This window comes from Lepidochelys olivacea, assembly GCF_965140295.1.
Source record: "Lepidochelys olivacea isolate rLepOli2 genome assembly, chromosome: 6".
NCBI lineage: Eukaryota > Metazoa > Chordata > Testudines > Cheloniidae > Lepidochelys > Lepidochelys olivacea.
Genome location: NC_140416.1, coordinates 5,375,853 through 5,390,796, shown reverse-complemented (window position 1 = coordinate 5,390,796; position 14,944 = coordinate 5,375,853). Strand labels below are relative to the sequence as shown.

The 14,944-nt window shown below is 51.6% G+C and overlaps 1 protein-coding gene across 1 annotated transcript; it reads left to right on the top strand.

The window, feature by feature from the left end:
• The first annotated feature begins 1,557 nt into the window (after positions 1 to 1,557).
• On the top strand, positions 1,558 to 10,772 carry LOC311522921 (uncharacterized protein). Its single transcript, XM_084632507.1, has 2 exons — positions 1,558 to 1,680; positions 3,370 to 10,772. Exon 2 carries the CDS (start codon positions 3,416 to 3,418, stop codon positions 5,321 to 5,323), a length of 1,908 nt encoding a protein of 635 aa, XP_084488633.1. The 5' UTR covers positions 1,558 to 1,680; positions 3,370 to 3,415; the 3' UTR covers positions 5,324 to 10,772.
• Positions 10,773 to 14,944: the final 4,172 nt, after the last annotated feature.

Below are 14,944 nucleotides of genomic sequence, written 5' to 3'. Positions count from 1 at the left end.
GTTTGGGGGGGCTCAGGGCTGGGGCACTGGCTTACCTGAGGCAGCTCCTGGTCAGCAGTGCAGCAGGGGGGCTAAGGCAGGCTGCCTGCCTGTCCTGGCACCTAGTGGCACTGGAACATTTCTAGTAGTGGGGGTGCTGAAAGCCAGCCCCCTTACCCATCCACCCCTGCCCCTGATTGGGAGCAGGGCTGTCTCTCCAGGAGCGGGGGACCCGGACAGGGATAAGGGGGCCAAGGCGACAGCTGGGGGAGGGCATGGGGCCAGGAGCAGAGCTCCAGGCAGGGACCAGCAACTGGGACCCCACGTGCGGGGCCAAGAGCAGAGCCCCGTCCATGGGGCCAGGTGCGGGGCTACGGGCAAGGGGCAAGCGATACCCGGGAGCAGAGGCCTGGGAGCGGGGGTGGGGCCGCCACAGGGGCCCAGGACCCGAGGCCCCCCAGGTGAGGTGAGGGGTTGTGGGGCAGAGGTCTGGGAGCAGGGCATAGGCAGGGGAGGCACCCCCCAACACACACACCTCCCCCGCCTATGCCGGCACCGCCCCAGATACCACCGGTGTTGCGCATGATCCGGAAGCGGCAAACAACCAGCAGGTCTGGCTCCTAGGCGGTGGGCCAGGAGGCTCCGCCCGCCCGCAGAGATTGCTCCCCCACCCCCATTGGCCAGCTCCCAGCCAATGGGAGCACGGAGCCGGTGCTTGGGGCAGAGCACAGAGCTGCCGTGGCCCTGCTGCCCAGGAGCCGGACCGGCTGGTCGTTTGCTGCTGCCGGGGCGCACGCAGCGCGGTGCCAGCCAGGACAGGTAGGGACTGGCCGGCCTTATAGCCGCAGCACCCCCGCGCGGGCTTTTAATGGCCCAGTCGGCCCGGAGCCGCCAGGTTGGTCCAGCCGCAAAGCGGGCACCTGGTCACCCTAACCCCCCGCCCCAGGCTGTGTGTGTTCGTCCCGGGGGAGAGATTCCCCCCTGTGCGCTGAGGGGCTCCGGGGCCTGATGGGCCCCTCTGGCCCCGGCCAACCTGGGCCTGGCCAGGGACAGGATGGGCCCAGGGCAGCGCCCCGGCCCGGCCGCTGAGGGTCACCGGGGTCACCGGGGCCTCACGTGACCCGGGGGCACCGAGAGGTCAGTGTTTGCCATGTGACAGCCCGGGGCGCCGGTCAGGTCACGTGACCATGCTGCAGCCGCAACCCCCTTGGCGTGAGGGCCCCTAACCCTGCCTCTGGGGTCAGAGGTCACCTGGCTGACCCCACGTTAACCCAGGAAGCTATCCATTTAAGAGCGCCTTCTTTTCCCCTATTGGCCGGCCCGCCCCCCTGCTCGGTTTCTGATTGGTTGGCTGCTTGGGAAAACCGTTCCTCCTCCCCGTCTGATTGGCTGATTGGTTCGTCAATCATAGCGCTGCGCAGCATTCCCATTGCTGATTGGCTATCTGAGCCGTCTCTCAGCTTCAAACCCCGCCCTCCCCTTCTGTTTGGCCACGCTCCCCGCTGCTCACCCGCCGAGGCCGAGCCCCGGAGCTCGATTGGTCAATCTGGCTGCCGCTCAATTCTCCCGGGTCCGCCCCTCATTTGTTCCCTGCCAGTGCCCGTTGATTGTCCTGCCTTCTTGGCGCGTGGGTGGTCAGGCTCCTCTCCGGAAGTGGGCACGGCGCGCGGCCCCATCCAAACCGCGCGGCCCGAAACCGAGGTGCTGAGCGCGTGGGGGCTCTGGCGTGGGGGGGTCTGGAGAAGGGGGAGGGTGGGTGGGTGGGTGCGGGGGCTGGAGGAGGGGGAGCTGTGGGGAGGGCGGGTGGGTTGGATGGGGGGCTGGAGGAGGGCGGGTGGGTTGGATGGGGGGCTGGAGGAGGAGGAGGAGGAGGGTGGGTGGGTTGGATGGGGGGCTGGAGGAGGGGGAGCTGGGGGGAGGGTTGGGTGGGGGGGGCTGGAGGAGGAGGAGGGGAAGCTGGGGGGTGGGTTGGGTGGGTGGGGGGGCTGGAGGAGGGGAAGCTGGGGGGTGGGTGGGGGGGCTGGAGGAGGGGAAGCTGGGGGGTGGGTTGGGTGGGTGGGGGGGCTGGAGGAGGGGAAGCTGGGGGGAAGGTGGGGTGGGGGGGGGGGCTGGAGGAGGGGGAGCTGGGGGGAGGGTGGGGTGGGGGGGGCTGGAGGAGGGGGAGCTGGGGGGAGGGTGGGTGGGTTGGTTGGATGGGGGGGCTGGAGGAGGGGGAGCTGGGGGGAGGGTGGGTGGGTTGGTTGGATGGGGGGGCTGGAGGAGGGGAAGCTGGGGGGAGGATGGGGGGGCTGGAGGAGGGGAAGCTGGGGGGAGGGTGGGGTGGGTGGGGGGGGCTGGAGGAGGGGAAGCTGGGGGGAGGGTGGGGTGGGTGGGGGGGGCTGGAGGAGGGGGAGCTGGGGGGAGGGTGGGGTGGGGGGGCTGGAGGAGGGGGAGCTGGGGGGAGGGTGGGTGGGTTGGTTGGATGGGGGGGCTGGAGGAGGGGGAGCTGGGGGGAGGGTGGGGGGGTTGGTTGGATGGGGGGGCTGGAGGAGGGGGAGCTGGGGGGAGGGTGGGTGGGGGGGCTGGAGGAGGGGGACCTGGGGGGAGGGTGGGTGGGTTGGCTGGATGGGGGGCTGGAGGACGGGGAGCTGGGGGGAGGGTGGGTTGGTTGGGTGGGGGAGCTGGGGGGAGGGTGGGTTGGTTGGGTGGGGGGGCTGGAGGATGAGGGGGAGCTGGGGGGAGGGTGGGTGGGTTGGTTGGATGGGGGGGCTGGAGGAGGAGGGGGAGCTGGGGGGAGGGTGGGTGGGTTGGTTGGATGGGGGGGCTGGAGGGGGAGGGTGGGTGGGTTGGTTGGATGGGGGGGCTGGAGGAGGAGGGGGAGCTGGGGGGAGGGTGGGTGGGTTGGTTGGATGAGGGGGCTGGAGGAGGAGGGGGAGCTGGGGGGAGGGTGGGTGGGTTGGTTGGATGGGGGGGCTGGAGGAGGAGGGGGAGCTGGGGGGAGCTGGGGGGAGGGTGGGTGGGTTGGTTGGATGGGGGGGCTGGAGGAGGAGGGGGAGCTGGGGGGAGGGTGGGTGGGTTGGTTGGATGGGGGGGCTGGAGGAGGAGGGGGAGCTGGGGGGAGGGTGGGTGGGTTGGTTGGATGGGGGGGCTGGAGGAGGAGGGGGAGCTGGGGGGAGGGTGGGTTGGTTGGGTGGGGGGGCTGGAGGAGGGGGAGCTGGGTGGTATCTGGGGAGATGGTTGGCTGAGGGGGGAGATGGAGATGGATTGTCTGGCTGCAGGGAGGGGGTGGTTCGGGAAGGGGAGGGGGACCTGGGGGTGGGGCTCTAATGCTTGGTTGGGGGTGGGGGAAGTGCAGATAGAGGTGAGTCGCTGCCCTCTCTCCACTTGCTGTTTGTCTCTCCCCTCCCCCAGCTGGCCCGCAGGTCTGTGAGCCTAGCCCCGGGAGAAGCTGACAAGCATGACCCAGGACATGGGGCTTGAGGACAAACTGCCGGACTTGGGTGGCAGGAGGGAGTTGGACCAGAAAGACAACGACAGCGGCAGCAGCTGGGCCAGCAACATCTCGGAGCTGGCGCTGTCCTCCAGCGGCGAGGAGCTGCTGCAGCACCGAAGCCAGCCTGCCAGCCACAGGGTCGAGGTGGAGAGTGATGATGAAGCTTCTGAGCCAGAGATGGCCCTCAGCCTTTCCCCAGTGCCCCTCAAGCCTAAACGGGGCCGGCCCCCCAAGAACAAGTCTGTGCAGCAGCCAAGCCAGGGGAAGGTGCAGCCCCCAGCTGGCACCCCCAAGTCCCATGCCAGGAAGCCAGAGACCAAGGCGCCTGAGCCCTCTTCACCCAGGAGCAAGAAGATCTGTGAGAATGACTCTTCCCTTGAGAAGCGCAGGCGGGGCCGGCCTCCCAAGGCGCACCGTGTCCCAGTCGCCCCCAGTGCTGAGTCTCCACGTGGGCGGGGCCGGCCTCCCAAGGCACAGTGTTCCCCAGTCGCTTCCAGTGCTGAGTCACCCCGCAAGCAGGGCTGGCCTCCCAAGCCATGGTGTTCCCCAGTCGCCCCCAGGGCCGAGTCGCCCCGGAAGCGGGGCCGGCCTCCCAAGGCACAAAGTTCCCTGGTAGTGGTCCCCCCCAGCATTGAGTTGCCTCACAAGCGGGGCCGTCCTCCCAAGGCACAGTGTTCCTCAGTCATCCCCAACACTGAGTCGCCCCGTGGGCGGGGCCGGCCTCAGAAGGCACAGTGTTCCCCAGTCGCCCCCAGTGCTGAGTCACCCCGCAAGCGGGGACGGCCTCCCAAGGCACAATGTTCCCTGGTCACCCCCAGTGCTGAGTCACCCCGCAAGCGGGGTCGTCCTCCCAAGGCACAGTGTTCCCCAGTCATCCCCAGCACTGAGTTGCCCCGCAAGCGGGGCCGGCCTCCCAAGATCAAGTCTTTGGAGCAGTTGCCATCCGGCACTCTTAAGTCCCACATCAGGAAGCTGGAGACCAAGGCCCCTGAATTATTCTCACCCGGGAGCGAGACAGACAGCAGTGATAGCAACTCCCGCCTTGAGAAGCGCAAGCAGGGCCGACCTCCCAAGGTGCACGGTGCCCTGGTCATCCCCCATACTGATTTGCCCCATGAGTGGCACCAGCCCTCCAAAAAGAAGTCTCCAGAAATCAACAAGGGGGATGTACAGCCACCACCCGGTGTCCCCACATCCCATGTCATGAAGCTGGAGACCAAGATGCCTGAGCTCTCCTCACCAAGGAGCAGGACCTCAGAACTGCCAGGGGAGGCGGAAGCACAGCCCTCACCCAGCACCCCAAAGCCGCATGCCCAGAAGCCAGGATCCAGTGCCCCTGAGCCAGTCTCATCCAGGAGCAAGACAGTAAGCAGTGAGCAGCCTCTGGAGAAGCGCCGACGGGGCCGGCCCCCCAAGGTGCCCTGGGCCCCGGCTGCCCCCAGTGCTGAATCACCCTCCAAGCGCAAGCGGGGCCGGCCCTCCAAGAGCCCAGCCTTGCCCCGCGTGGAGGTGGCAGTCCTGTGCTCCGGGTCAGCCTCAGACCGTGACACCTCTGCTGAGAACGAGCCACCTCTGCCTGGCCGCAAGAGGAGGAGGCGGTGGAGGAAGGAGGAGCCTGTCCTGGCCGGCAGTGAGAGCTCGTTGGATAGTGAGGATGGGATGGCCCCGCTCTGGCAGAAAGAAAAGCCAGACTTGGGCGGTGAGACCTCGGCCCTGCTCCCACCCCAGAACACCACCCCTGAAGTGGAGCCAGATGGCAACTCGTTGGGGGAAAGCAGTGCCCCTGAACACCCCCCAGCCCGCTCCACCCGCAGCACAGCAGCAGTTAGCAACAGCAAAACGGGGCCCATCAGTGGCTCACTCAGAATGTAGAAAAGGAGAAGAAAGGAACAGGTCTAAAAATTAAAAAGAGCAGCCTTTAAATCTTCAAATTCCCACACCACTGTCTGATGAAGATGGTTTAACTCAAAGGCTTCGGTGTTTATGGTCTGCTCCTTTCTCTCCTCATTCATGCCTCACTCAACTCAGGGTGCTGAACTTGGTGCTGTTGCCTGTGCTTTGGAACGCTTCACTGGTTTTCTCATACCCTTGCTTTCGCTTTCCAATTCTGCATGGCTATGCAATGCCCTCACCAAATTCCAACTTTTCTAATAAACCTACCCCTGATCTTCCCTCTCTCCTTTCCTACATTGCTTCCCTCGCTTCATCCTCTCCCTTTCATAGAATATCAGGGTTGGAAGGGACCTCAGGAGGTCATCTAGTCCAACCCCCTGCTCAAAGCCAGGATTAATCCCCAACTAAATCATCCTAGCCAGGGCTTTGTCAAGCCTGATCTTAAAAACTTCTAAGGAAGGAGATTCCACCACCTCCCTAGGTAACGCATTCCAGTGTTTCACCACCTTCCTAGTGAAAAAGTTTTTCCTAATATCCAACCTAAACCTTCCCCACTGCAACTTGAGACCATTTCTCCTCATTCTGTCATCTGCTACCACTGAGAACAGTCTAGATCCATCCTCTTTGGAACCACCTTTCAGGTAGTTGAAAGCAGCTATCAAATCCCCCCTCATTCTTCTCTTCTGTAGACTAAACAATCCCAGTTCCCTCAGCCTCTCCTCATAAGTCATGTGTTCCAGTCCCCTAATCATTTTTGTTGCCCTCCACTGGATGTTTTCCAATTTTTCCACATCCTTCTTGTAGTGTGGGGCCCAAAACTGGACACGGTACTCCAGATGAGGCCTCACCAATGTCGAATAGAGGGGAACGATCACGTCCCTCAATCTGTTGGCAGTGCCCCTACTTATACATCCCAAAATGCCATTTGCCTTCTTGGCAACAAGGGCACACTGTTGACTCATATCCAGCTTCTTGTCCACTGTAACCCCTAGGTTCTAAAGGTTTCCTAGATTCCCAAGCCAGAAGAGAGCATTGTGATCCATCTAGTCTGACCTCCTGCCCTGGCCATAGACTCTCCCCTCCCATCTCTTATAAATTGCTTTTCCTCCCGTATTCTACGCTGTCCTCCTATATTTTTTTTTCTTTTTTTTTTTTTGGTACTTGCTTTCTTCGTCATTTTATTTTTGTGTCCCCCACCTCGCCCTTCTCATTTCATTACGTGATTTGTTTATAAAGGTACTCTGTTCTTACCAAAGTCACTGGTCAATTCCTAAACCTTGAAGTACAGCCTCCTTGTCGGGAATCAGACCCCAGTGTGCTGCAAGACGGGCGGAGATATTCACCAGTATGCTAATGAAGAAAGCTGTACGGCTCTGTTTCATTATGCAAATCTTATCACTAACTCTTGCTACACCAAGTGATCAAGGGGTGACAAGGAAGTGATGGGCTCTTTCCATAAAATTGTGAGCATTTCTGTTCTAGCAATCAGTCTTGCGGAGACTGCCTGTTTTGTAGGCTCAGCAGAGGTGGTTTGCCATATTGTCAGAAGCAATAAAACAGGATCAGGCTAAGGAAGGAGTTGTCATAGGACTAACTCTTAAAATCTTACAAACCAAAATAGAGAACCACGGAGAGTTGCTTTCTTATGTAAAAAGGGAATGGGGCACTAATTTGAAAATTTGATTTATTTGGTCCATGACGTTCCCTCAGGAGGATAGCAAGGGACTGATAAAACCAGGCAAAGATTGGCAAGAGTAGGTTTGTAGCCAGAGAGAAGAAATAATGTGAAATAATGCTGTGACAATTGCTTAATCTGTGTGCAAAATGATCTTAAAGTAATAAGAACAGTGCTCCCCTTAAAGCTCATAAAAATTTAGGGCCGTGGTCTACTTTGCAGATTAATTTTGTGGGACTGCTACCTGCAAGTTAAAAAGGAAATAAATATTTTTTTTCTTCAGCAATGGCTCGTGTGTTGGTAGTCTAGCTATTCTCCTATTGGGCCCTACTGGCAAAATTGAAATCAGATCGAGGACCTAACTTTACAGGAAAAAATCTTCCAGAATTGTCTTTTGGTGTTAGGGACAAAACAAAAGTTCCACAGTCCATACTGCGCTCAGGACAGGTGGAAAGGATGAACAGAATCGTCAAACTGATGGTGAGAAAGTTTCTCTCTAAAGGGAAGAGACCAGGACAGTCTCATTCCATTACTTGACATGGCATTCGGGGCTGCTTTGCTAGTGCAAGAAATTGCATTTTGTTTGAGGTAATGACGCATGGAGAAATGAGACTTTCAAAACATCTATGAAAAACTAATGATGCATGAGATTGAGGGAATAAAAATGGATGTTTTGTGCAAAACTTTCAAAGACTACCTTAAACAAGCACATGTGTACATAGTTAACGAATGGGGAATATCAAAGTGAAAAGCAAAAGTGTATTTTGACAGATAAAGGAAAATGACTGGAAAGTAGGAGACCAGGTCATGCTTCTATTATGCTTATTGAAGCATAATTTGTATAATAAATGGCTGTCTCTCCATTGAACTGTGGGTAAATTAAACTCATTTATGTGTAATCGGGTTACTGGGAATAAGAGAAATGTGGATAAAGTTTAGCATGCTAACCAACTTCAGATGTTTTAGAAGTGCGTCACCCAGACCAAAGACACCAAGGTATATCAGTGCATAGTGAAGAAACCCCCAGGCATTGGAAGGGAAAAGATAAACCTACAGGTGACAGATGAGCCAATTACACTTCCACCTACTCTGTAAGAACAACTGAGTATGCAATTAGCTATAGAGATGTTACAGTGCCCTAAGGTTGGACTGTGCTCGCTTACTGGTCTAACTGCTATTTCAGTCCCTCGTGCTTTGCTTAATAATGTGTAGTTTATGCATATATCTGTTGTTTTAAATCTTTCTCAATGGAATATTGCTGAATTTGTCCACTGTGTAACAACAAATGTATTGTTGCTGTAGGCATCTTTGTTATTAGACTTAATAGCATTTTATCAGGGACAAGTGCAAAATCTGGGAGCTGCTCCAGAAACTATTACATAGTCTGGTATCTTTCAAAATAGGCAACTCTGAAGTTTTGATGGAATTGTTCGTTCAGTTTTAGGATTATTTAGATCAGGGATGTCTTTTTTCAAACGGGAGATTCAGAAAATATCAAAAGACACATTAACTAGTTCAAGTACCAGGCAGTGGAAACAGTTTCTAAACCTATAATATGCCATTAATGGCCTAACTACTGAGGAAAGGTATAGTGTGTGTGTATAATAAGCATGACATTGCTAAACTGTTTAGCCAGACACCAAGATTAATGAATTAATTACAGAAAAGAAAAGGAACATGGCGTAGGTAAGAAGATTATTTGCACAATTTATGATAGTTGTGTTAACTGCCATAACCAGTTTGTCAAGTGATGATGAAATGGATAAATTTCCTGATTTTTGTCACTGACAAAAAATTAGCTAAATGGTCTTTCCATCAGTGTATCTCAAAGGCTCTTGTAAACCAGCAATGTCTCAAATCCTGCAAACAGATTCTCTTGAGCACAATTTGTAATTTGGGGTCAGTGACACCTCATCATACCAGAGGTACTTGTTGATCTAAACAGTCTTGGCTTCCGTTGTCCGAATCTTAGCGCTGACATGTTTAATAAATTGGCATTTGTCCGGTCACTTGATTACCTGGAAGAAGACCTCCGCAACGTGTGTCTGGATGTACCACAGCTACTGGTATTTCATTCAGCAGTGCAAACCTGGAGCCCACCACATGTAGCCTGCCATCATAACTACTGTCTGTGGCCATGCCAGCCTGACACGGCTCAACGAGACAGATGAACAAGAGGCTGTAGCACCTTGTCCTGCAAGACTCATCCACTGGTGACAACCAGCAGTTAGGGCGACCTAGGCTCTGGAGAGATGGGATTGCATAGTAACCAGTTAAAAATTTTTTTGACCTATGGAGACTTCGCTTCAGTCCAACTTTCTGTTTGACCCACAGTGTTGCAAGTCGAACCATAACGTGTAGGTTGGAACAGGCATCAGTGAATCCATTATCCAAAGTGAACCCCGTCACCAGGATGAAGTTGAAAAATAATACCAGTTGTTCAACCTATACGTTGATCCACTAACCTCAAATGTAAAAATATCATTAGACTGAAGAGATACGCATCTTAATCAGATTAACAATGTCATGCACAAAGCAGAAAAGGCTCTGTATAATCACAGGCATGATGGTGACTTAGAAATACTTACGTCTAATGCTTGGACAGAGATTACTCTTAAGGCTTTAATTATATTGATTTTGCGTGTGTCAGTTTTGTTTTGTCATGTGTTTTGCTAAAACAGCCTAAACTTCAGTTAAATGCCTTCACATCAGCTAGGTGATTTTTTTCCCCCCAGGGAGTCACCCTGTTGCTATAAATCTGAGCGGGGAGGGGCTATTAGCCAATATCATGTTTCTGACGGTTTTGTATTTTCGCACTTTTGCTAAGTTGTGTAACTATGAAGCAGACTCCTAGCATGCTTTGTGTTCATGCTAAGCTTACAGTTGTTGACTTGTGACCCCTGAGCTGATTTTGAAAGGTCCATATTTAAAAATTTATTTTTTCTTTGCTAGGAATGGCTTGCTTACGGTCTCAAATAATCTGGTGGGGTGTTTGGAAAATGAGTTAAAAGCTGGTCAGACCAACTCCATACACCAGGATGACAGGATAGTGGAATCATGTCTACTTATGGTGTTTCTCCACTTACTATTTCTTCCGTCTTCACCTGTGATGCTTCTGGTGGTCTCCATAAGGTTGGGAGCATGTGCAAGGCAGGGAAACATTTTGCTGTTTCCTTTTCAGTTGGATGTTAAAGTCTTCAGATCTGTGTGAGACCCACCAATGTCAGTTGGTATGATACATTTTACGTAGCTGCATGAGTACCGTGATCAGTGACTTGTGCGCTCTAAATTAATCAAAGGCTACGGAGTGAGCTGTATATAACCTGTGGTATTTGTAAGTGTAGGAACTGTCAAGCAAGATGTATGTTCTGTTAAGGCTTGCCAAATAACAATTAGTGTACAAAATACAGGGTATAAAGTGATAGGAGTGATTGGTGCAGGTGTCTTGGGTGAAGATGTCTGTAGACCTTGAAAAACAGGTGGGGAAAGTAGATAAGAATAGGGAAATTAGGTCTTTGATGCTACTGTGAGATGGGGGTGGGTGGGGGAGCGGAGGGTGTTCTGCCTATTGAAAATGCAGGATATAAATGTCAGCTAAGCTCATGATTTTGGAACAGATTGAAGACTGCTGCGAGCCTGTATCCCCAGCTGGTACAGTGCTAACCTTTGCTTTTCTGTATTGTGCTGATCTATCTTTGCTTAATAAACTGACTGAGCATGGTTAGCGGATGTGCCATTGATCGGTAATTTAAATTGACTCCTCAGTGTTTTGTATAAGGGAACGCAGCATTTCCCCTCTCCGCGGCAGGACTGGGGGCAGCAGCCGTTCTCTGGGAGGGGGCAGGGAGTATGTGGTTGGGGAGCTGGGAGATCAGGAGCTGGCGGGGAGGTGTTCCTCCGGAGCTGTCTTTCCCCCTGAAGCATGTTGAGAACGTGTACAGAGGGCTGACGTAAACTCTCTTCAGAATAATGCTATGAATCAAGTGTTTTTAAAAAATAAAGAGGGAAAAACTACCAGCACATCCTCTGCAGTGAGTTGTGTGCTTCTGTTCTTCCATTCCTTCAAGGCAATGCCCATCTCCTCTGACCTCCTTCCTCTGCAGGGGTGCTTACCCAGATGACCCCAGCAGGCATCTCTCACCTCATCAATTCCCTCCCATTGCCACATCCTCAGGGTGGCAGTTCGGTCCCCCCTGTTCTCTTCCTGTGTCTCACACCAAGGCTGAAATGATTTGATCTAACTGAAGTCATTGGGCTCAACCCAGCAAGAAATGGGTGGCACTTGTAAGAAATACAGGGTATAAAATAAACCTTGGTTAAGCAACTGCTTATCTGAGTACCCATCTCACCTTTCTTAGGGTTCTTCTCATGTTGATTACTTAACTAAAGAAAAGGTCATAGGAGTTGAATAGGATTAAATATCCTTAGCAACAACTACGAGTTTAGGACATAAGAAGACGAGAAGAGTGTTGGACTATGTGGGTCCATAAACTAGCACGGTCAATATAACCATGTAGGTTTTCAGAATCAAATCACACAACCACCCTTGAAAACGCTTTTACTCTGTCACTCAAATCAGGGTCTCGCTTATGCTTGTTTGCGTCAGCAACTTCAGTGCTGCTATCACACCCGAGGAAAAACCACCCAAAGCTAGAGTAGAAGATGATCTGCCAATTACTTATATGCCAGTTCACCCACGGAGGCATAGTAATCAACCCTGGTTACCTGTTTCCCAAGGAGTGAGATTAGCCCCAGGCTCTAACGGTTCTAAGTAGCTAAGATGAATTCCTAGGTTCTAATGAATCATTGGGCAGACTTAGTGCAGATCAAGAAGCCTGCCCGCTTGGTCTCATTTTCTATCTGTATGTGCCTAGCACTTGACCAGCAGGTGTGACACACTGACAATATTCCATAATGTCCTGAACAAACCATATGGAATTAAGAGAAGCTTTACGGAGTTAAATTAAACCTTATTGAATTAGGGTTAATGCCTTTGGGGTACATGGTATTAAAAATGCAGCTATGTCTGTTCCTGCAGCATTGTACGTACCTTCTGAGTAGGGTGCTAACGAACTTCCTGCATTATCAGCCTTCAAACTCTTTCTCCCCCTCCTGTGGAGATATGCATAGACTAGTTTGAACTGGATTCTCCAGAGCCCCCCAGACAACAGCTAAGGTGGAGCTGGGGCTTTCTTCCTGATCCAGCAAACGGACTGGACCCTTGCTCCCTGGAGGGCCCCAATCCACAGGGGAAGATTGGAAGGACTTGGCCTACGAGGCCTCTTAAGTCTGTGTGCTTGTTGTGACTAAAGCTCCGCTGAACTGGTGATCACAAGGAAGCCCCCAGGAGTGAGGGTTGAAAGAGGGGTCTTGCCACAGCCCATGTGAGAGTTGGGTTGAAATCTGGTAAACTTATTAGTACACGTGCCAGTTCTTTTGTTGGTTTTAATGGTTCTCTGTCCTGCTTTGTACCTTTAAAAATAAAGTCGGCTTGCTTAGAAAACTTGGTATGGCAACTTGTATTGCTGGCAATCACTCTGTTAGTCTCTGAAGAGGAAGCAAGCCGGTCTGTTTGGGCAGCCTGTCTGTGCTGGGAGCAAAGGCAGGGAACTGTCCATCCTGGAAATACCCTGGTCAGAAGGGAGAGGGACCCATGTCTCTATTCAATAAAGGCAACAGTTGCAGTGCTGGAAGCCTGAGGTAACCTGAACCACGGAGGGCAGATACAGCTATGCTTGCCCTGAACTGGGACAGCAGTATGGAACATGAACTATGGTAGACGTGCATACAGTGTTATGCCATCTTAGTTAACAACAGTAATTTGTTCAGTGTCCAAGGTACTGTACAACAATCTTGATTGGAATTTGCTACAAAACAAGTACACATTCTGTGACACTCTTTAAAACTCATACACAAGCATGTACGCTTCCTTACTAATTAGGAACGCAGTTTCAGGAAGTGGTCAGTTGATTGACTTAGGTCATCACCCCAGAGAGAGTCTGTGTGTTACTTACCAGATCTTTGCTCACTTGTCAGCTTTCAGTGCTTTTATTATTTACAGTAAGAGTTGACATTGCAGTAACAGGTGGAGCAAAGGACACACACAACCACAGTCTTTTCCCAGTGTATTAGCAGGCAACCTGAATTGCCGGAAAATAGAGACAGTTAAAAGTGCCTATCTGAGACAGGTACTTCATGTCACCAGGAGCACTCCTAGGGCATCAACTCAGGATCTCTGTCTTCTCCCTTCCGGGTGTCGTCAGCCTTCAGGAAGCTGTGTGCTGAAGGAGACAGGATGGATTCCTTTTCTTGGAAGTGCTGGTGTGGACCAAGCAGATGGTGAAGATTTGAAAAGTGTCATCCTTTCTCACCATCCAATCAGGGAATGAAACATCAGCTTTTGAGATTTTGCAGCTGGGACTGGAACTTTCTAGTCTTGTTGTGCAGCACATCTTATCACACCAGCTTGTGTAAAAGTTAGGCCATGACTGTTGGTACAATCATCTTGGGACATATCTTGAGCATTGACTTGTTTGCGTCGGTCAGCAATTTACCTCTACAAGTTGCTTTCTATGGGCCCTTTGCAGCCCTTGGACAATTTTTGCAGTTCTGCTTGCTCAAGTTGCAGTTCCTCCATCAATGCTGCTAACAGCTGAAATGTTCAATTTAAAGTTTATAATTTATACAGAGACTCTCCGTCTGCTTTGATGCACCTGACACTTGTTTTAACAGTCCATTATACAATGCGAAGTCCCTTCAAGATCTGGTCTCTAGCAGACTGGAACACCTCTATAAACTTTTCCTTTCTGGTCTCCTTTCTGGTCAAGTGGAAAATACAGTGGGGAGATTTATATACACAGAGAACATGAAACAAAGGCAGTTGACAAAGATGGGACATAGGTCTCTTACTAGGCTTGTCAATTGTAAAGAAAGATTTAAATACCCTTAACAAAAGCATAGGAGGGAGTACATGATGGACTATATTTTGTAGCAGTATCTGGAAAGCAACAATGACTTTCTTTGTTTTTATCATCACAATCAAGGGGCCCGAAAGAATGATTTTTTCTGTTCTTACTGATATAAATATATAACACTTTACATTTTACTTTTATGCAAGCTGTAACTCTAGATACTCAACAGCATTAAATCATACAAGTCAGTCGATGAGAGAGCTGAGCCATTACTGAAAACAGGTGTTATGATAACAAAAGGCCTAATGCAGAGAGACTGGGGAGGAATTAAGAGGCACTGCTGAAGTGAAAGTGGGTATAAGAATAAATCATGCCAAATCAACCTAATTTCCTTCTTTAACCACTAGGCCAGTAGCCCTGTTAGGGGAGAAGCAATAGATATGTTATAAGGCTTTTGACACAGTCTCACATGACATTCTCATAAGCAAACTAGAGTAATGTGGTCTAGAGGAAATTGCTATAAGGTGGGTGCAAAACTGGTTGGAAGAGTAGTTCTCAATGATTCGCTGTCAAAGTGGGAGGGCGTATCTAGGGGAGTGCTGCAGGGGTCCATCCTGGGTCTAGTACTATTCAGTATTTTCATTAATAACTTGGATAATGGAGTGGAGAGTATGCTTATAAAATTTGTTGCTGACACCATGTTGGGAGTGGTCGCAAGCACTTTGGAGGACAGGATTAGAATTCAGAATGACCATGACAAATTAAGGAATTGGTCTGAATTTGACAAGATGAAATTCAATAAAGACAAGTGCAAAATATTACACCTAGGGAGGAAAAATCAAAGGCACAAATACAAAATGGGGAATAACTGGCTAAATGATAGTATTGCAAAAAAGAATCTGGGGCTATAGTGGATCACAAATTCAATATGAGTCAACAATATGATGCAGTTGTGAAAAAGGCTAATAGCGTTCTGTGGTGTTTTAACAGGGCATTGTATGTAAGACACGGGAG

What these genes read in the sequence shown, in the direction of transcription:
- LOC311522921 (XM_084632507.1), top strand. Translation starts at nt 3,416, where the DNA reads ATGACCCAGGACATGGGGCTTGAGGACAAACTGCCGGACTTGGGTGGC.